General features: G+C 58.0%; 1 protein-coding gene across 6 annotated transcripts; it reads left to right on the forward strand.

Moving 5' to 3' along the window:
* Window positions 1-2: 2 nt before the first annotated feature.
* Window positions 3-20,790, forward strand: SMPD4 (sphingomyelin phosphodiesterase 4). 6 transcript variants are annotated; one of them, XM_059895688.1, is made up of 21 exons: window positions 124-163; window positions 1,061-1,265; window positions 3,298-3,381; window positions 5,038-5,124; window positions 6,416-6,558; window positions 6,690-6,765; window positions 7,301-7,409; window positions 7,514-7,566; window positions 8,035-8,186; window positions 9,955-10,087; window positions 11,970-12,041; window positions 14,642-14,728; window positions 16,389-16,534; window positions 17,006-17,096; window positions 17,374-17,474; window positions 17,848-18,011; window positions 18,306-18,511; window positions 18,726-18,959; window positions 19,081-19,212; window positions 19,304-19,432; window positions 19,514-20,790. In XM_059895688.1, exons 3-21 carry the CDS (start codon window positions 3,343-3,345, stop codon window positions 19,841-19,843), a joined length of 2,484 nt encoding a protein of 827 aa, XP_059751671.1. In that variant the 5' UTR covers window positions 124-163; window positions 1,061-1,265; window positions 3,298-3,342; the 3' UTR covers window positions 19,844-20,790. The 6 variants fall into 6 exon arrangements, with proteins under 6 accessions (XP_059751669.1, XP_059751670.1, XP_059751671.1 ...); XM_059895690.1 differs by having other exon boundaries at window positions 1,061-1,238; XM_059895686.1 differs by lacking the exon at window positions 1,061-1,265 and having other exon boundaries at window positions 3-163.
* Window positions 20,791-21,696: the final 906 nt, after the last annotated feature.

The following is a 21,696-nucleotide window of genomic DNA, read 5'->3' on the forward strand; positions in this document are numbered from 1 at the left end:
TGCGCACGCGCCTTTTACTGTGTCAGCCAGAGGAGGTGGCGGCGCATTTCCTGCCAGGCCGGGGGAATGTGACGCCACGCGCAGCTTGATGACGACATTTCGGCGCCGGCTCGCCGAATGGCGGTCTCGGTCCTTGAAGCGGGAGACGCTGTGGTTCTTTCAGGTTAATGGTGGGAATCGCGCGCGGTCCGGCCTCGCATCCCGGCGGCCACCCCGAACTTCCGCCGAAACCAGCTCTGTTCCCACGCGAGCCCCGGGCCTCGGGCCGGGCCTGCAGGGCGCCGAGGGCCGGGCTGCGCCCTCCCGTCGCCTTCCCGCGCACCTCGCACGCCCCACCCCGGTGGGCCACCGGTTAACGTTCGCTGCGCGCGGTGGAGGAGAGAGAGTCTGGGGCTCAGCGAGCGGTGTGGGGGGAGCGGGGTGGGTCTTGGCCCCGGCCCGACCCGACCGTTCCTCGCCTCCCCCGATGTGGGCCGGCTTTGCGGAGCCTCAGTATACGCGTCTGTGACACTGGGACCCCGGTGCTCCCTTCACGGGGCAGTAGTGAGCGGCAGGCGGGAGCACGCCCCGTTCGCAGCGCGGCCAGAGGGAGGCCCTGGCGAGATTGGCGTTGACGGGGCTGCGGCTAACGGGAGGGACCCCGAAAGCGGATTGGAAGCCGCTCCTGAAGGCAGCGGGTGTGGAGGTGGCGGGATGAAGCGGAGGCTGGGCGCACAGCGCAGGCGGCGCGGCGGGGAGAACCGGGGCGGGGAGACGCTGCCCTCTCCCCGAAACACCCTGCTTGGGCGCCTCGGGCTCATTCCTTCAGCCGCTACCTCTGCAAACTTGTTCTGAGCAAGGAGCAGCATTTACTTCATCAGCTCTAAAGCTCTGCCCTTAGCAAACAGTTCAGGGTTTTATGCCGCTTTGATCGTTTTGAAGTAGTGCAGTGTTCCCTGGACCACTTGGTTCAGGACTGAAGCGTTTTATTTAAGTCATCCTTAAAACTGAAACCCATAGCTAGTTTAATTAGGAGTTGAACAGTCTCAGTGTTACTGAACTCAGACTACGCTCCTCCCAGCTCAAAAGCCAATTCTCCAGAGACAAATGTTGGTACAAAGGAAAGGTTGCTTTACTCAGAAGGCCAGCAACCGGGGAGAAGGTGGACTGGTGTCCCAGAACGCACTCCGAAGATTCTGCTCAGCCGTGACAGTTTTTAAAGGGAAGAAGGAGAAAGAATCTCAGAATCGAGGCAGAAGGTCAAGCTCTGCGTCATTTTCCATTGGGTGCGGACTGGCTGACTCCTCATGAGCTTTCTTCAGATGTTATCTTGCCTGCATGATCTGCCGGATTGCACAGGGAGAAGCTGGGGGTAGAGAGCTAGTCATTCTTTAACTACTTAATTTTTCATTCCTACTTCTTTTAATCTAGGGAAAGAATCAACAGGTTAAGCAAGGTATTGTGTGCATTCAGCAGAGCCTATGTCAGGAGTTAGGTTAAGTGTTGCCTGGTGACCTCATTTCTGTAAGGTTTGAGGCAAACAGAAATGGGCAAACAGGCACGGGGCAAAGGAGCTGCTTACAGATCCCCACTGTCTGACGTCATTCCATTTCTGTGGGATTAGGGGCGAAGGCTCATCTTCTGTAACTTCTTCATGCTGACATAGGGCGCTGTATTCTTAGAGTGGAAGATGTCGACATGAGTCTGTGGCATCTCTTTGCTGACAATTTTAGTTGCCTGCTTACTAAAAATTGGGCAGAGCAAGCTACAATTATTTCGATGCCCACAAAGATATAGATTATTATGAGCAATAACGTTAATCTCATTGTCTTGAGGCCAGTTTTTGGAATCGTGCTAGCCATAGACGGAGCAGCTTATGTCATGGCTGCTGTCTGGTCATCATGCATTTGGCTTTTTCCCTCTGGTGGCAGTTATAGTATCTGTAAAACAACTCAGGAGTGTGCATCGGACACTGAACGATTCTGTGACTCTCTTGTCCTAATCGTTAGCTGCTTGAGCCTGCTCTTTTGTGACTCAGGGAGACCTGGGAAACTTCAGCTTTTCTACAAACAAGAGGCAGAGGACATGGAGGGGCCTTTGTACAGGGGTGGGGAGTGTGCAGGTTTCTGCTCGGTTTCATGGGAAGGTGTTCATAATGCCCAGTAGCAGAGATACATGTCTCCTGTCAACCCCTCAGCTGCCCACACAGCCTCTCCATCCACATATACTGCCAGTTGCCGCATCAGCACCGTTCCTCAGGCCATGGGCAGAGCTGTGCCAGGAAAGCCATCAGCAGCCCATCAGTGGGACTTGCGTGCTCCCTCTCTGCTCAGTCCGAGTCTGGATATTTTCAGTTTCTGATTGGGGGCACAGAGAGGTAGGATTCTGGAGAGCTACTCCTGATTTTCTGGTGGCCGTTCACAGGCTCCATTGGCAAAGCTGGCTCGTCCCCTCCCTTCCTTCTCAGAGAGCACAAGTAAGACAGAGGAGATGTGTTCACCTGTCTCTATGAGAGAGTAGTGAGGAGGTCTGTGGGTTTGAGTCTTGGCTCTGCCATTCCCCAGCTGGCTGAGGGCAAGTGATTTTTCTCTCTGCCTCCATTTCCTTATCTGTACTGACCTCGTAGGGTTGTTATGAGGATGTATTTTCTATTCTTCTTAACAAACTTTGCAGCTTAAAGCTGCATCTGTTGGTTATCTCATGGTTATGTGTCAGAAACGCAGGCTTAGCTGGGTTCTCTGCTTAGGATCTCTCAAAGCTGAGATCGACGTGTTGGCCAGCTTTGCTCTTATCTGGAGGCTCTTGGGAAGAATCTGCTTTCAAGCTTATTCAGGTTGCTGGCAGGATCCAGCTCTTTGCAGTGGTAGAACTAAGGTCCCCATTTCGTTGCTGGCTATGAGTCAGGACTGCCCTGTATCTTACGGTTCTCACACTTGAGACTTTAATTGTATCTGCAAAACCCCTTCACAGCAGCACCTAGAAGAGTGTTTGAATGACCAGAGACAGGAATCTTGGATGGCTGTCTTTAGAATCCTGCCTGCCTGCCACCGAGGATTAAATGAGAAATGTATGGAGAACCCTCAGAACCAGGCCTGGCATGTGGCAAGTGCCACACAAGCTTAACCAACTGTTCCCAAGGGTTCCCCGCCACAGACCTGGCTCTGGGGCTGGACCCTGTGGATGGCAGGCACATAAGCAGCATTTCTGTAAAGCGTGGGCCTTGGCAGTGCAGTGGTGCTGAGCTGTGCAGATATTCTCCTGGCCTTGTGTGTCTTGTTGTGTGGCAGAGGTTGAGGTTTTGTCTTTGTCTCTCCGCAGTGGTCCTCTAAGACGGCCGGTCTGGACCCTGCCCGGGAGGCTGCCATGGCATTCCCCCACCTGCAGCAGCCCAGCTTCCTGCTGGTAAGTGTCAGCTGCCCGCCCGTGTGCCAGGGTGATGGTCGCTCTGCAGCGGAGGGACTTGAGGGTTTTGCCACCGACTTGAAGAACTGTCCGGTGATGATGTTTTGGGGGGATGTGCTGGAAATGACACTGGACTCGAGTGAGAACCCTCAGGCTCAACTCTGCCCTCTGTTGGTGCAGGACCTTGGGTTTACGCAGCTGCTGAGCCCTGGTTTTCTCATCTACAAGAGGAGTTGATTGAAATGCCATTTCCTCAGTCTCCTGGGCTGTGGGGAGGAGCAAGGGAGAAGAATGTACACCCACATTTTCACGTCTTGTAAATCCTTACACGAAAGCGAGGTGTTTTAATGACCGTAACTGTCACTGGTGAAAAACGGAAGGAGGCTGCTGTGCTGGAGCACTAGGCCTGCACTTTTTATAAACCTGTATTTGGAAGGATGTTTTTCTGCGGTGCCCCTCTAGAGCCAGCAGATCCGACCCAGGCCTGCACAGCCGGGTGTCTGCCTCTGACCGAGACACTGTGGACCCCATCCTCGTGTGGAGGTGGCCAGGGCCTTGGATACCCTGGGCAAAGCCCTTGTGGTTAGAAACCTGGCCTTTCCTCCTGATGTTCATCCATGTGCACAGGGCCTTCTTCCCTTTGTGGTCAGGATAGACGAGAGCTTTCCCTCGCCCCTTATCTGGGGTACGTTTCCTTACTTCTTGTCCTGAATGTTTTCTGGCTTCTCCGTCACCGGAGTGTTGGCATTTGGCTGAAGCTGTCTGTGGTTTTTGGTCTGCTGCATCTCTGAAGGTAACAGATAAAGGACGTCTTGGGTCAGAGGGCCAGTGACAACAAACAGTAGCTCACAATCACAGGGCTGTAAATGGTGGGTGGTTAGCCCCGGGGGAAACTTCCCATTCACGTGCACACACTCGGTGAGTGCTCTGATCTGTGTGGGGTCCCCCCTGGCTGCGGGGCTGACCCAGGAGCCAGCCCCCTGCTTGTGGATTGGATGCGGGTAGATTTTGTTCTCATGATGTGCAGCTCTCTGAGGTAACTGGGGTGCCTGACAGAGGGAGCTGGGAGCCAGCCTGGAAAGTCCTGGCCTAGAGAGCACGGGATCCTGGCCTCGCCTAGGGGTGTCCTGTAGGCCCTGGACACACGCACGACCTGATTTGTGAGGTGCTGGGCAGTCAGGCCAGTGGTGTGTCTCTGACTCCTGCCCGTCACTTGTATTACTGTTTATTTGTTTTTAAAGATTTATTTATCATTTATTTATTTATTTTTGGCTGTGTCGGGTCTTAGTTGCAGGGTGCAGGATCTTCGTTGAGGCATGCGGGATCTTTTGTTGCAGTGTGCGGGCTTCTCTCTAATTGTGGCTTGCAGGTTTTCTCTTCTCTAGTTGTGACGCACAGGCTCCAGGGTGCGTGGGCTATCTAGTTGAGGCGCACGAGCTCAGTAGTTGTGGCGCGCCGGCTTAGTTGCCCTGCAGCATGTGGGATCTTAGTTCCCTGACCAGGGATCGAACCCGTGTCCCCTTCATTGTACGGCAGATTCTTTACCACTGGACCATCAGGGAAGTCCCTGGATTTCTGTTTTGACTCGCACCAGAATATCAGCAAAAGCTGCAAAGCAAATGTGCTCGCTTTATTTTGGTTTCTTGTGTCTCCTAGGCTAGCCTGAAAGCCGACTCTATAAATAAACCCTTTGCACAGCGGTGTCAAGACTTGGTTAAAGTCATCGAGGACTTTCCAGCAAAGGTACAGTTCTGCAGCGTCTCTTGGGGGCGTGTCTCACACACTCCTGGAAAAGCGTTCTCGCAGTCCCTGCCTCCCACCTCTGAGCGCTGCCCTGCGGAGGCCTGACCCCGTATTGTGACTCTCACGTTTGTGACACGTGTAAACATGTGACCACGACATCGTAGACCGGGCTTTCTCAGCCGTGGGCCTTCTGTCCCACATGGGACACTTAGCAGTGTCTGGAGGCATTTTTAGTTGTCACATGGGGTGGTGCTTCCGGCACCAAGTGGGTGGAGGCCAGGCGTGCTGGCATCCGTCTCCCAGGGCACAGCACAGCCTCCAGGACGAAGACGCGTCCACCCCCAAATGTCAGCAGTGGCAAGGTTGAGCCTTGCTGTAAGTACTGAAAATATGTGTTTACGCCACACCCCGAATCGGCACAGAGTAAGTGCGGGTCAGTCCAGGAGGCCCGCCTGGACCAGGACTTGCCACCAGATGACAGGAAGGTCTTGCCCTGAGGAAGAACGGACGGTTCCACCCTTTTTAATAAAGCTCTCTTCGGGTCAGAAGTTTCTGTCATTTTTATTTTTTATTTATTTATTTAATATATTGATTGATTTATTGGCTGCGTTGGGTCTTCATTGCTGCGTGTGGGTTTTCTCTAGTTGCGGCGAGCGGGGGCTACTCTTCCTTTTGGTGCGCAGGCTTCTCATTGCGGTGGCTTCTCTTGTTGCGGAGCACAGGCTCTAGGTGCGTGGGCTTCACTAGTTGTGGCTCGCGGGCTCTAGAACGCAGGCTCAGTAGTTGTGGCGCATGGGCTTAGTTGCTTCGCGGCATGTAGGATCTTCCCGGACCAGGGCTCGAACCTGTGTCCCCTGCATTGGCAGGCGGATTCTTAACCACTGCGCCACCAGGGACATCACGACTGTGGGGTCTTATCCTCCTCTTTCCCTGCCCGACCCTTCTGCTTGCTCCCTGCGGTAGTGGGGGGTGAGGGTGGGTAGAGGCCTGGAAGCAAGTGGCAAGAATCACCCAGAGCATTTTGAACCTTGTGGATCTGGAAATTTGAACTGCCCCCCCCCCCGCCCCCAGAATTTTTAAATAAACCTTTTAATCATACGCTGGCTTATGTAATGGGGTCAGACATGAGGCAGCCACGCAAGCACAACAAAAGGATCCACAGCTGCTCCTGTGGGCGCCGCTGGTCCTGCTGGTCTCCGGGCCAGGGAGTGACGTCCTTGGCCCAGGGCCACCAAGGGAGGCAGGCAGTGGTCCCCAAGAGCTTGCCCAGAATCTCCCTGCACTGTTGCAGGAGCTGCATGCCATCTTCCCGTGGCTGGTTGAGAGCATTTTTGGCAGCTTGGACGGCGTCCTGGCTGGGTGGAACCTCCGCTGCTTGCAGGGTCGCGTGAGCCCTGTGGAGTACAGCATCGCCATGGAATTCCTAGACCCCGGGTAGGTTGGTCTCTTACCCCAGAGGGACTGGACTTTTTCTCACAGTGATCTCGTTTGCAGTCACTGTTAAGGAACAGTCAAAGCGAGACGGTTCATGGTTCAATTGCCCTGTTTTTGTTGTTCGTGTTCAGGGGCCCAATGATGAAGTTGGTTTATAAACTTCAAGCTGAAGACTATAAATTTGACTTTCCTGTCTCTTACTTGCCTGTAAGTAAGCTGTGGTGGTGAGAGCCAGGCTTGGGGCCGGGTGCCCTGCGCAGTGGCTGCAGTGCTGGTGGGTGGGCAGGGGCCTGCAGGGCTGTGACAGTGGCCAGAATGTCATGGTATCTGTTCAGGGCCCAAGAGCCATCACAGATTGGAACTTCAGTGGTTATTTTTTTTTTTCAAAGGTCATCTGAACTCTGCCAGTGGGAGGGCCTGGTTGGCTCCTGGCTGAGTGGCAGGGCCACGTGACTGGTAGCTTTGTCTTTCTGAGATTCCAGTCCTGTTGGGGCGAATTAAGGGGTGGCTCACTCATGGGTATGAGAAACAAAGCAGACAGGATCCATCGAGTGCCTGGCTGGGTCAGAGATGCACACAGCTGCAGCCCCACTGTGGTGGGTCTGTATGAGGACGAAGGGACAGAGTCTGCGTGAAGCTTTTTTGCGCAAGCACCGCGCAGAGGACAGCACTGTTCCCCAGGGGGGTCTGTGTGCTGGGCTCCTCGGCAGCCTTCCCAAGGGCCTCCTCTGTCTGTCCACAGGGCCCCGTGAAGGCGTCCATCCAGGAGCGCGTGCTCCCCGACAGCCCTCTGTACCACAACAAGGTCCAGCTCCCCTCAACCGGGGGCCTTGGCCTGCACCTGGCCCTCAGTATCCTTTGTCGGCCCCGCAGTGGGGGAGGCTGGACGGCCAACACAGAGCTGGGTGGGGGGGGCCTGACAACCCTGCTGTTTGCCCCCTGACATGGCCCTCAGATCCATTCGAGTATTACATGTTCTTCTTTGCTTTGAGCCTCATCACTCAAAAGGTACAGAAGGGGTACCTCTGAGCCGGGTTTGCTTTACTGAAGCCCCCGTGCAGGGAGGGGCTGAGGCCCAGGGCTTGTGTCCACACAAAGCAGGGCTGGGCCAGCCGTCGGCCTGCCTTCCTCCATTTCTCCTCCCTTTACTACCTCCTTTCCCCAGGTCCCCCTCCCGCCGGCCTTTGCCCCTCAGGCCACCCTCACTTAGTGAGGATGACAGGCTGGGGGCAGGCTTTATGGGCCATGTGGGGTGGGCTGGTGCCCTGAGTGGTGGTCAGGGAGGCTTCCTGTAGGAGGTGGCTACTGGTGTGGGCAGGGTGGGGGGATGGGGGGTGCGTGGGCTGGGCAGGACTGAGGGGTCTAGTCAGGCCCTTTGTGGTGGGGGCTTTTCTTCTGGCACCGCCCTGTGATTGCTGGGTCAGCAGCCTGGGGTGGTGCCCATAGCCATGCGCTCACAGGAGTTTTGCTTTCCAGCCGCCCCCTGGGGCCCTCCACGTCCGCACTTCAGACTGCGCCTACTTCATCCTGGTGGACAGGTACCTGGCATGGTTCCTGCCCACAGAAGGCAGCGTGCTCCCCCCTCTCTCTTCCAGCCCGGGGGGGCCCAGCCCCTCACCGGCTCCCAGGTGAGTGGCTGAGATGGCCTGAGCCCACCACTAGGTAAGGCCTGGCCCTTCCTGGTTGGAGGGCATTGCTCACGGGGACAGTGGTGCCACTCCTTGTCTGGAGCACTCGCTTTTTTTTAGGCCTGAGATTCTGCAGCCCCAGCTGAGCACAGGCTGGAGGGCGGGGTGAGGGGGACGTTTCTGAAGCGGGCAGGTTCTGTGGCGGTGTGGACGGGGCCTGGCTCTGGTATGGGAACGGGCCGTGTTCTGCTTGTGGCCGCCCTCTCCACACGTGGCACCCAAGTCCCATGCCCAGCGGTGAGCATGGTGGTGAGGGACTCAAAGCCGAGAGCTGATTGGCAGCGCTGAGCGAATGGTTCTGGAGAGGAGGGGCTTGTGGGCAGCGCTGAGCTGTGGCCAAGTGAGACTAGCAGGGACCTGTAGACTCGGGGACCAGGCCTTTGCTGAGCCGGGGCCTGTGGTAAAGAGCCGCTGGCACGGGCAGAGCAGGAAGGAAGCGTGAGTCTGGCCTGTCCGGGGGTGAGGAGCCTGTGCTCCTCTGGCCCTTGCCTCACTAGCCCCCGCTCCTTCCCTGGAGGCTGCAGCTCTTTCCTGCAGGTGCTGTTCCCCCACATCTGCTGGCACGTGCTGTGTCGTTACCCCAAACTCACCCCAAACTCGTGTGGACATAAGCTCCCAAGGAAAGGGGATGGCGAGGAGGAGTGTGGGGGAGGGGCTGCACAGGTGTTGCTGACGCTAGGCGGCCTGGGGGGCAGGGGCCAGGGATCTGGGCTTGGGGGAGAACCCAGGTGTGGCCTGGATTCATACCCCTTCAAAGGCAGACTTCAGCTGCCAGGCAGTTTTCTGGGCTGGATTTGATTTGTTTTCACAAAATAATTTCAGATTTTACACGTTGCTACATGTAACAAAGAACTTTCACAGGCCCTTCATCCCTGTTGATTTCCGAGTTGTTTTATTCTGTTTAATCTGTGTGCATTTTTCCCTGGGCCATTTGAGTAAGTTATAGACACGATGCCCTTACCTCTTAACGTTTCAGAGTGTGTTTTCTGAAAGTGTGTGCATCTCCGTAACCGCGGCCATTCCGTTCAAATCAGGAGGCAGTGTTGCTGCCAGGCCACCATCTCCTCCCCAGACCCCACTTGGGTTTCACCAGCTGCCCCACTTGTGGCTGTCATGCAGCTGGGTTCCGTGCAGGGTCATTTCCCGCACGTGCTGTCTCTGTTGTCCAGAAGGTCCCACAGCCTTTCCTGACCTTGACAGCTGTTGTGTGCACAGTGGGTCCTCGGGTGTTTCCCATGATTAGGCCCAGGTTGGGCATCGTTGGCAGGGGCATCGCAGCGGCTGCCGTGGTGCCCGTGAGCCCGCTTGCTGGGCTGAGGGTGATGCCAGGTTTTCCTCCTGTAAAGTTAACGAAGGTCTTTGGGCCTCAATTAGTGAACGGGGGACTTAATGGGAAGATCCACCGAGCTCCCGCTCTTGTCGGCAGTGTCGGCATCCCTCATGGTCTTCAGCCAGATCCATTGTGAATAGGGTGGTTGGTAAACGACGCTTTTCTGATCTCACCCGTCCTGCATTTATCAGTGGGCGGATGTGGATGGAAAATTCATTCTTCTGTTTGTTTATTCACACATAGCAACGTGGACTTGAGGGTCGTTGGACGCTTCCACAGGTTGTACTTGTCGCTGCTGTCCTGGGTTTGAGGCCCAGATTGCCCTGGTCACACCCGTGGGAGCCTGCTGACTGAGATCTGCTTCTGTGTCTCCCTCAGGACGCCAGCCGTGCCTTTTGCGTCCTACGGCCTGCACCACACCAGCCTCCTGAAGCGACACATCTCTCATCAGACGTCTGTGAATGCAGACCCCGCCTCCCACGAGATCTGGAGGTCGGAGACGCTGCTCCAGGTGAGAGCCTGGGTGCCTTCTCTGCTTCTGTTTCAGATAAACTGCTCATCACCGCCCACCCCAGGGTGCAAGGGCCTAAAGACTGCCCCTTGGTCTGGGGGTGGCTGTCAATTGTTAGTGTCTCTGCTGTGACGTTTAACACAGATGAGAAAGAATTTGCCCACCTGTCTCACCTCTGTGTCACTGGCACTGTTTTCACCCCTGGACCCCCTGTCCACAGAGCCCTATTTTATTGTGGTGACACGATGGCTGCCCAGCCTTTCAGTTTCCAGTGGCTTGGGTCACCCTCTCTGACCACTGCCGTGGTTTGGGAGGGGTAGATAGTAAGCCCTGCTGCAGCAGCGTGTTTAGGGCACTGAATGGGGGGGGCCTCCCCTTGGTCAGCAGGACGCCGTCCCCTCCATGCCAGGGGGCCCCAGTGGGGACGGCAGGCCTGTGTGTGACCTTGTGCGGCTCCAGCAGACCCCAGGCCTGTCTCTTCAGCGCCACCTTGGAGATATTCTGCTGTTCTGATGCTGGATTCTGGGGCTGAGTGGGTCACCACAAGCATGGCTTGTTGAGAGCCTGGAGTATGGATGAGATGGGGTTCTGATTTTATTTGGGAACCGAGGTAAAATACACATAATGTAAAATCTAAGTCTTAACCATTTTAAAGCATATAGTTGAGTAGCGTTAAGTACGTTTATCTTGTTGTAATGGGTTTCCAGAACCTTCCTATCCTGTAAGACTGAAAGTCTGTACCTGTCAAACAGCAGCTCCTCAGTCCCCCTCCCACCAGCTCCCACACCCACCACCCTGCTTTGTTTCTGTGAATCTGACTCTTCTCGCTGCCTCTGTCAGTGGAATCACACAGTATTTTTCTTTTTAATGACTCACTGGCTTCACTCAGCATAGTGTCTTCAAGGCTCATCCACATTGTAGTATGTGTCAGAATTTCCTTCCTTTTTTAAAGCTGAGTAAAATTCTGCTGTGTGTGTGTAACCATGTTTTGTTTATCTGTCCATCTGATGGACATTTGGGCTGCTTCCACCTCTTGGCTGTGGTGAACATGAGTGTGCAGTTCTCTCTTTAAGACCCTGCTTTCCGTCCTCTTGATTATCTGTTCTGAAGTGGGATTACTGGGCTGTACGGTAATTCTGTTTAGTTTTTTGAGGACCTGCCATGCTGTTTTCCATGGTGGCTGCACCATTTTTCATCCCCACCAGCAGTGCACAAGGGGTCCGGTTTCCCCACACCCTCGGAACACTCGTTGTTTTCTGGGTTTCTGACTGTGGCCACCCTAATTGTCGTGACTGGTCTGCTCTGCCCTGGTGACGTGTGGTGCTGAGCAGCGTTTCACGTCCTTGTTGGCCACGTGTGTATCTTCTTTGGAGAAACGTCTATTCAAGTCCTTCGCCCATTTTTGAATTGGGATCTTTTTTGTTGTTGACTTCTAGGCATTCTCTATGTAGTCTGGATGTTAATCCCTTTTCAGATACATGATTTGCAAATATTTTCCCCCATTCTGTAGGCTACTTTTTTACTACGTATGTTGTGTCTTTTGATGCACAAAAGCTTTTAATTTTCATGAAGTCCAGTTTTTTCCATTGTTGCCCATGGTTTTGGACTTACATCTAAGAAATTACTGTCAAATCCATTGTTGTGAAGCATTCCCCCACGCTTTCTTTTAAGGTTCTACAGTTTTAGCTCTTATATGCTAGGTCTTTGATCCATTTTGAGTTGTTTCTTGTTCACGATGTAGAGTGAGGGTCTGACTCTGCTCATTTGCATGTGGGCACCCTGTTTTCTCAGCAGCACATGTTGAAGAGGCTGTTCTTTCCCTCATTGAATGGTCTTGACGGCCTTGTCAAAGACCTTTTGACCAGCTAATGCTCTTTTGCAGGTTTTTGTTGAAATGTGGCTTCATCATTATTCTTTGGAGATGTACCAAAAAATGCAGTCCCCTCACGCCAAGGTATGTTGCTGCCGCGGTTTCTCTTCCCGCCTCCCGCGCTGGCCCTGGTCAGCCTGCTGCTGCTTGTCCTTGATTTCAGTTAGTTTCAAGGACTGGCTAGTGGGACCCAGCAACCTGCCATCTCGCCTCCCTCAAGTGCTGAGCAGCAGGCAGGTTGTCTTCTGCGCTGGGCTTGCACCCTGGCGGCTGAGGCCTGTCTTCTCTGGGCCTCCCCATGCTACTTGCAGAGCCCTCTCCCTGGCAGTAGGAACAGATGTGGTTGTGGTGCTCGTGTTCTGGGGCGTGGGAGCCGTGGGTGCCTTTGGGAGTCACAGCGCCTCCTGCTGTCCTGCTGCGGTGGCGCCCAGCAGACTCTGCCCACCTTGGTGGCCCTGCTGCCCTCCACGTCCTCCAGAGCAGCGGCAGCAGCCCTCCTGGCGGTGGGTGCGGTCTGACGCCCTCCTGCATGTGGCCTGGGCTGTCTCCTCCTCCTTTCCTCCTCCTCCTCTCCTTTTCCTCCTTCCCTTGCTGGGCAGCTCACATGTGTGCAGAGGCCTGGAGTCCCTGGCCCCCTCCCGGGGCTGTGGCCACAGGGCTGGTCGGGGTAGAACAGTTCTGTTGAGTTAGGGAGAGGTGCTCAGGTGCACAGCCCACGCGCAAGACTGCAGCGTGCCGCTTCCGTGCAGCAGTTTGCTACTTAGACTTTGCTTTTGCCGCTGCCAGTCAGAGTCCTCAAGGGCTTCCTTAGGAATTAAGAATCTGTGGGTCACATTGGAACAGTGGCCTGTGCCCTTCCCTTGGTGGTCCTGCTCCCCAGCCCAGGGTTCTGCCACACGGAGGACTGGGACACGGCCCCAACACTCCTCTTAGAGCGCAGTGTCCCAGCCTCCGTCCTTGGCCCCGCACAGGAGGAGGAGGAGGAGAACGGGGGTGGGGGTGGGGCTGGGAATCCATCCTGGGCCTCTCGCGTCGCAAAGCGCCCACCATGCCCCTGCCTGCTTCCAGAGCGCACTTGCTGCTGCACTTTCCTGCCGCTGCCCGGCGGGCGGGGCTGGCTCCCCTGCGGGGCGCGCGTGGCTTGGTCTCACAGAGGCTGCTTCGTGGTGTCACCTTCCTGTCTGCACGTCTGTGTCGGGAGCCAGGGGCAGCCCGCCCGCTTCAGGTCTTAGCCGTAGCTCTGCCAGCCAGAGGGCCCTTCCGAGCTGCCGGTCACCTGGGGGAACACCGAGTCCGTATGGGGAGGGGCCTTCCGCCTCCTCCCCACGGTCACAGGAGGGTGAGGGCTGCTCAGGTTGACTTGGGTCGGTGCGGGGTGGGGCACCATGAAGACCCCACCAGGCACCCAGAAACCTTCTGCCATTTGCCACCTGTTGAGGCAGAAAAACAAAACCCGAGGAGGTGGGGTGTGTGGGAAACCGCGGGGTCTGCTTCATCCAAGGCCCCTGCCGTCTGTCCAGGCCTGCCCCGTACCACGTGGAAGTCCTTGATGGCCCCACGTAACCCTGGGGTCAGTTTGCCGGGTTTTCTGGGTGCAGGAAGTGCAGCTCCTGGAGCTCCCTCGGTGCGGCTGCGGCCGGGCTGGGTCCAGGCGCATGCACGCTCCCTGCAGGCTGCTGTGGGCCCGGGCTGGGGCCTGAAGGGGGACCGTGGGCTCCCCATGTCCTTGCTGAGTGCGGCCGTGCCCCTTCCCGCCCCAGCCCTGCGTGTCTCTGGCTGTGCCCGTCTCCCCAGCGTCTGGCACATTCCTTCACGCCTCTTCTGTGTGAAGCATGGCGCTGGGGCGGGAGGCGGGCCCTCACGGGGCAGGACGTGTGCTGGGCCGGCTCTGACTGCTCTTAGCTGCAGGGAGATAGGGCGGAGGTTCTGGGGTTGGGGGCAGACAGTGTGCCAGCTCAGCTGTCACCCCTGGCCTCAGGGTTCCAGTTGCCTCTGGGTGTGTGTGGCTCAGTGTCTGGGGGCTCCTGGTGAGGTAGAGGGAGGTAGAGGTTGGTCTTCCCAGAATCAGAACCAGTAAGTGTTAGCACCAGGTTAACCATTTCCAGGATGTGGGGCCTGGTGGGCTGGGAACCAGCCCCGTGCACAGAACCTTTCAGTATGGGACTCTGATTGGGTCTTTAACACCTAGGAATTGATTCTATCATGTGCTGATAAATTTCTTTTCTGGACAACCCAGGAAGTCCAGTAAATTACATATTTTTCTCTTCTGGGCAGAGCCCTCCGTCTAGAACTGGCTTCTCAAGTTTCTTTACTGAGCCTGGGTCTTCGGGCCTTGGTGACCAGCAGTGTGTCCCAGGGAGGTGCCTGGGCTCCGCTGAGCTGCTGACATGTGCTGCACCCAGTGCAATGGGGTCGGGCTGACCTCAGGGGTTGGAGGGGCCTCCCAGGTGACCTTGCGGGTCTGTCCTCCCTCTGCCCGGCAGCTGGAGGATCACGCCTGGAGGGGGTGGTTGGCGTCTCATTGGCCTGATGCTGCTGGGCTGTGATTGTTTGGATTGTCACTGACTTGTGCTTTTGTTTTTGTTTTTCTTGTTCTTACTTCTGGGCTTCTTCTCACTATTTCTTTCTCTCCCCTCCCCCTCCCCCCACCCTCTCCTCTCGGCTTCTCTGCTGTTGTCTCTCAGCTGGAGGTCCTGCACTACCGACTCAGTGTCTGCAGCGCCCTCCACAGCCCTGCCCAACCCAGCCTCCAGGCCCTCCACGCCCACCAAGTACTGGCCGCTTTCGTTTTGTTCCCTTTCACCCCCGCCCCATGGTTTAACCCCAGAGCTCATGTCCTGCGCAGTAGCCAGGGTCTGGCTGGGGGCCGGCTGGGGTGACCAGAGACCAGTTCCAAGCACAGCCAGGCCCTTCGCCCTGGACCTGGGTTCAGGGTGCGTGGCCACGTGGCTGGGAGTGATGCACCGGACCCCACTGGCTGTGGGGGAGGTCACCGAACCCACCTGGCCAAGCCCCAGGCCAGCCAAGGTGTCGAGTCCTCGGGTGTCTTAGCTATCCGCGCTCAGCCCCGGTTCGTGGGGGCGAAGTAGTGTGGCCTTTGTAGTACAGGCCTGGTGCTGGGGCCTGACCAAGGATGTGGAGGCCCCGGGGCTCATGGGCGGTGACCTTGTAGGGACCGCCGTCTACTTAGGCAGGAGTGACCAGGGATGGACTGTGGTCAGCGAGCTGGGTGTTTGGGGCCAACGGGGTTGTGAAGTTTGCTGCTCCACGACGCGACCACTGGGAAGTCTGGGCAGAGACGTGTGTCTGGAGCTGTACTCACGGCCAGGGCTCTGTCCCCCTCACCCTAGGTGGGGCCACACACCACTGAACTTGAATTTGAGCAGATGCGGCAGCTGCACTGAGGAGGGAGAGAATGTTCCAGAAGGGGTGCTGAGGGCGGGCCATGTGCAGAAGTGGGTGCCACTCAGGCCTGGGCTGGGGAGGGCCTCACCTGGCAAAGAGCAGGGCCCCTGCCTTCACCTCCACGGCGGGAGGCCTGGCCCCGTGAGTGTCCGTGTGCAGCTGTGACCAGGGGCTCCTGTGGGCATTTGGCTCAGGGAAGGGAGGCACTGGAAGAAAGTGCTTTGACTGACAAACGTAGAGAGAAAGTAGCCCAGCGGTGTCCAGTGTGGTTGCCGGGCGTGGGGCGGGGAGTTGCCCCTGGAAACGTGGAGGGCGGGGGTGAGATGCGGTGGGGGTTTCAGTTCCTGTGAACGAGAAAGGGGCTCCCTGGGCAGAGTCACGGCCTGGCACAGAGGATGCTCTGTGGTTTTTTATTACTGTTAAAGTATCCCTTTTTTTTTTTTTTTTTTTTTTTGCCAAAATGCTGCAAATCCACCATATAACGACCTAAAAATAGACACATGCAGAAGAACATTACACCCCGCCTCCCACCCCAGGCATAGCGGCCTTGGGGTGTGTTGCGTGGGCCTGTGGAGGCATTTCCCTGCCAGGGAGGCCTGTGCAGACCGTGCCCTGGGCAGCGGGGGTGCTGCTGGTCGGTGCCCGGCTTCTTGCACACAGGGCCGGGAGCCATCTGCACCCCACTTGGCGTTGCTCACCTTGGGGTGAAGCTGCCAAGAGCACTTCCAACAAGTCTATCGAGGCCCAAGGGCTGGGGTGTGGGTGTGGGGAGCAGGCGGCCGGCCCCCAGGCTTCCCCCGTGCGTGGGGGTCTCAGAGACCCTCCTGGCCTTTGTGAACCGAAAGCTGAGCTCGCAGGACTGAGGGCGTTTGTCTCGGAGGCTCCATGAAGGGGGTTGAAGTGCAGGGAAGCACATGGCAGAGCTTCTGCCCCGGTGGCCATCCCAGGGCGCCATGTGCGGTGCATCCATGGGGGGAGAGGTGGGTACAGCCCAGCACGAGGTACTGACGAGGGCCCTCCCCCCAGGAGTCCTTCATGCCCACCGAGGAGCATGTGCTGGTGGTGCGGCTGCTGCTGAAGCACCTGCACGCCTTCGCCAACAGCCTGCGGCCCGAGCAGGCCTCACCCTCCGCCCACTCCCACGCCGCCAGCCCCCTGGAGGAGTTCAAACGGTGGGTATGGGCTGTGGGCGGGGGGGCGGTCACCTCGAGCCCTCCTGGGACTGTCTCCTCACTGCCACCCTGGCCCAGAGGTGGGTGGGGGCCTCCTGGCTGCTTCTCAGGCTGGCCCGGGAGAGGCCCCGTCTTGCTGCCCCCTCTTCCCCCTTCCTCCCCTGTGGCAGGAGAGCAGCAGGCAGCTCGGCGCTGCACCTCACCCCCACCCCACACCACCCCGGCAGGGCAAGGGCCGTGGCCTGACTCCCAGGCCAACAGGGCCAGCAGAGCTGGCTACACGTGGGCCAGTCCGAGCTGAGGTGCACACAGGAGCCACGCTGGATCGGCCACGTGTGTTGTGTGTCCCTGGAATGTTCTCTAACTTATCTGAACTTTAGAATTTTCTCTGAGGAATGGGGCTAAAAATAGAAGGCCTTGCCCCCAGGGGGTGCCGGGCTCCCCTGTGAGGTGACGCACCCTCCCCCACAGGGCCGCCGTCCCGAGGTTTGTCCAGCAGAAGCTCTACCTCTTTCTGCAGCACTGCTTTGGCCACTGGCCCCTGGACGCATCGTTCAGAGCTGTGAGTGTTGCCCTATGGCCTTTGCCCTGCGTGTGTGGATGAGGGAGGGGAGGCCTTGGGGGCCTCCGGTGCTGTTCTGCCAGCTGTGACCTTGAACCCAGCTGTCCACGCAGGGTGGGTTCCCAGCTTCACGCAGCTGCCCTCCGCTGCACTCAGGGGAAAGCCTGCTGGGTGACCTGTTCTGAGGGGCCAGGCGTCTTGAGGGGGCACAGGCTCCCCCTGAGCCCCCGCCCACCTGAGCGCCAGCCACCTGCCCCAGCTGCATGTGTTTCCCCAGGTCCTGGAGATGTGGCTGAGCTACCTGCAGCCCTGGAGGTACGCGCCCGAGAAGCAGGCCCCGAGCAGCGACTGCCAGGCCCGGAGTGTGTCAGAGAGATGGTGAGCCCGGCCCCGAGGTCCTGCAGGCAGGGGGCCTGGGCCACCCCCTCGTCCCCTGCTGGGACTTGCCCAGGCTCCAGGATTGCTCTCTTGGGGACAACGGGCAGCCCCTGTCCTTCTGTCCCTTTCCCACATGGACTCACATAAACCTCCCCGTAGCCCTTCCTCGCCAGCCCTGCAGCACAGCTGCCCCGCCCCCAATGGCCTTGGTCCTGGGAATGGGCCTCATCCGTGGAGGATTCTGTCCTTGGGGCCTCACCTTTGCCCGCTTGTCCTGCCTCCTCGTGTCACCCCCGGCCCCTCCGCCACCATTCATGATACCCGGGGGAGACCGGAAGCCGGGGAGGAGCCCTGATGTCCGTCCCGCCCTCAGGGCGCCCTTCGTGCAGGAGAACCTGCTTGTCTACACCAAGCTCTTCCTGGGCTTCCTGAGCCGCGCGCTGCGTACGGACCTCGTCAGCCCCAAGAACGCACTCATGGTGTTCCGCGTGGCCAAGGTCTTTGCGCAGCCAAACCTGGCTGAGATGATCCAGCGGGGTGAGGCCCCTGCCGGCCCTGTCACCTGTGCGCTCGCGGGGGTTGCGTGTGCGCCCCACAGGAGGGGAACGGAGCTCTGAGCTGCGTCCCCTGGTGGCTCGTAGTGGTGGCTTTGGGAGGCTGTGGGCCGCTGTTGCGCTCTCCTTGTAGCCACTCCCCTGCGGAGATGGGTGGGGGTGGGGGGACCTCCGGGAGCTGGGCCTGCGCTGTGCAGTCACTGCCCTCAGGGACCTGCGGTGGGACCCAGTGTCCGTGCTCTTGGAGCCGCAGCCAGGCTCGCATCCTGCCTTCCAGGCGAGCAGCTGTTCCTGGAGCCCGAGCTGGTCATCCCCCACCGCCAGCACCGGCTCTTCACGGTGCCCACGTTCACCGGCAGCTTCCTGTCGTCATGGCCACCAGCCATCACCGACGCCTCCTTCAAGGTGAAGAGCCACGTGTACAGCCTGGAGGGCCAGGACTGCAAGTACACCCCAATGTTCGGGCCCGAGATCCGGGCACTGGTGAGTGGTCGGGGCCCTCTGGGCTCTGGCATTTCACACCCCTTCCCTGTCTTGTTCAGTGGAGTCTAGTTTTTTTCTGATGATAGACGTACCGTCTTGGAAAGTGCACCTTAGTCCTTAAAACTCATTGTGTGGAAGCCACCCCTGGGCTGTCGGTGCCATGAGGCGGCCCCGAGCCAGCTGACCACCCACTCGCCCACATGCCCACCCACAGGTCTTGCGTCTGGCTCAGCTCATCACGCAGGCCAAGCAGACGGCCAAGTCCCTCTCTGACCAGTATGGGGAGAGCACGGCGGCTCGTCCCTTCCTGTCATGGCTGGGCTTCTACCCCGCGGACACCAATGGCTCTTACCCGGGCAACGACCTGGACGAGATGGGGCAGGACAGGGTCCGCAAGACGGACGAGTACCTGGAGAAGGCCCTGGAGTACCTGTGCCAAGTGTTCCGGGTACGCCCTTGGCCATCCTCACCTCCCCCAGGTGTCACGTGCCCCTCGTTGCCGTTTGAGGCCCAGCGGGGGGGAAGGCCTCCCTCCACCTTGGAAGTGACGGCAGGTGTCTCCCTGACAGCTCAGCGAGGCCCAGCTCGCCCAGCTCACGCTTGCCCTGGGGACCACGCAGGATGAGAACGGGAAGAAGCAGCTCCCAGACTGCATTGTGGGCGAGGATGGACTCATCCTCACGCCCCTGGGCCGGTATCAGGTGAGGCCCACGTCCCGAGGGGTCGGGCTCTCTGGGGCCTTCTGGGCAGCGTGGCCATGGCTCCCGGGGGCTCACCTCCTGCTGCTTCCAGATCATCAACGGGCTTCGGCGCTTTGACATCGAGTACCAAGGGGACTCGGAGCTGCAGCCCATCCGGAGCTACGAGATTGCCGGCCTGGTCCGAGTGCTCTTCCGACTGTCCTCCGCCATCAACCGCAGAGTGAGTGTGGGAGGGAGGGCCGCCCCTCCCCACTGCCAGCCCGCGAGCGGCAGGTGAGAGTGGGGCCTGTCTGTGCTCTAGTTCGCAGGTCAGATGGTGGCTCTCTGTTCGCGGGCCGACTTCCTCGGCAGCTTCTGTCGCTACCACCTCCTGGAGCCTGGGCTGTCGGACAGGCGCCTGCTGAGCCCCGTGGGGCGGGGGCGTGCGGCCAGCCTTGCCCGGGGCCCCCGGCTCAGCCTGCGCTTCCTGGGCAGCTACCGGACGCTGCTGGCCCTGCTGCTGGCCTTCTTCGTGGCCTCTCTGTTCTGCATCGGGCCCCTGCTCTGTGCCCTGCTCCTCGTGCTGGGCTATGTCCTCTATGCCGTGGCCATGACGCTGCTAACCGAGCAAGGCAAGCTGCACCAGCTCTGACTGCGGGCCGGCCGCTGCCCCCGGGCACCGGGGAGGCCACTCTGCACCCAACACCTGTCACCTTCGTGCTTCCAGGGGGCGTTTTTTTGCAGCCCTGGAACCATCTGAAGAGAACCTGAAAGCAGAGGGCAGGGCCAGGCAGAGAGGTAGCCACGCGGGGCGGGCAGCCTGCCGGCCCTGGGCCTCCCCCTTTCCTCAGCCAGAGGGCCTGCAGGGCGACGCCTTTCTTTTCCTCAGCGTGTGAAGCTCAGGAGTTGGGCCTCCCCGGATGGCCTGCGGCCTCTGCCCTTGCCGCCCTGGAGGTGGGCGGTGAGACCCCAAGATGGGAACCCAGCCTCTGGCTCCAGAGAAGAATCAGGCCCTAAAAGAGAGCCCTAAGAAAATTAGACAATGGTTCTCCACTGTTTCATGATTTTAAACCTGATTTTGCTGCCGCGTTTGACAAAGCTAGGGCCACTGTATTTTCCCAGTTGTTCCAAGTCTGGGCCACATGCCTGCTTTTGAGGAGAGACCCTCCGAGAACACAGATGCCCCCAGGCCATGGAGCAGGTCGTCAGGGCCGTCACCACCTTGTTCCCTGTGGGTGGTCTACAACCAAAGATGGTCAAAAGCATCATTTGTATCTTCAATCAAGCGCTCAAAGACATAGTGATTTTTTGGTAACATTTAAATGTCCAAAGTATATGATGAATGCGAGTTCACTGTCAGAAATCCTCACAGCATCTCACACGCGTTTCATTCTACAGATGACGCACCAGGGAGAACTTTTCAACTGAGATTTTTAAAAGCCTTAGTCTTTGGTGTATTTTTTTAAGTTTTCAAACTGTAAGTATTGGACTTTGTATTTTGATGTAAACTCAGAGTAGTGGCATTTGGGGCCTGTGACCAGTAACCAAACCAAACTTGTAACCGACCATGGATCTGAATAAACCTGTTCTTGGTCCTGAGTCTTGTGGTGCCTGGCCCCGCCCCCAGGGTGGCCTCCTACATGGGGTCCTCTGCACACTCAGGGGCTGCGGAGGTGCCGCTGGGCACCCGGCGTCCCTCACCATGGGATTCCCTTGGGCAGATGCAAACACGGACGTGGCTGTGACGGGACAGGGCAGCCACTGGCAGGTCTGAGCTGCGAGAACACTGCCTGCGACTCGGTGGGGCAGACATGGCCTTCATACTAAGAGCTAGGATGTTGGGACCCGTGTTGCACTTTCTGTGGCTTCTGCAGGGTTGCGTGTGACCGGGGAACCGAAATGCGCTCACCAACCCACATTGCCTAGCCCGAGTGTTAAATGTCCCCTCTTTCCCCGGGCCAGGCAACTGCTTCGGTCAAATTCTATGGAAATAGGAAGTAAGACAGAGTTTCTACAAGTTCACATTGATAGATTACTGGCTTTTGTTAACAAACTTTGTGAGATGATGGTCTGGGGTCCACCATCCATGGCACCAGTCCCTGATGACGCCTCTTCTCGGCCTCCCCTGATGGACATCCACCTGCCTGTGAGGGTGGGACCTGCCCCCCCACAATCTCTCCAGGGTTCTGCTCGCCCCCAAGCCTCACTTCACCTACACACCCATTAACCATAGGACAGCCACCTACTGCATGCCACCCTCAGCTGTGCTGGGACACATGGGGGACCTCATGGTGCAGAGTCCAGAAGTCAAAGATCGAAGCAGACACTAAGGTCAAGGAGGGGCCAGCAGACTTCCCTGGTGGTGCACTGGTTAAGAATCCGCCTGCCAATGCAGGGGACACAGGTTCGAGCCCTGGTCCGGGAAGATCCCACATGCTGTGGAGCAGCTAAGCCCGTGCGCCACAACTACTGAGCCTGTGCTCTAGAGCTCGCAAGCCACAGCTA

Source organism: Balaenoptera ricei, chromosome 14, assembly GCF_028023285.1.
Source record: "Balaenoptera ricei isolate mBalRic1 chromosome 14, mBalRic1.hap2, whole genome shotgun sequence".
Classification (NCBI taxonomy): Eukaryota; Metazoa; Chordata; class Mammalia; order Artiodactyla; family Balaenopteridae; genus Balaenoptera; species Balaenoptera ricei.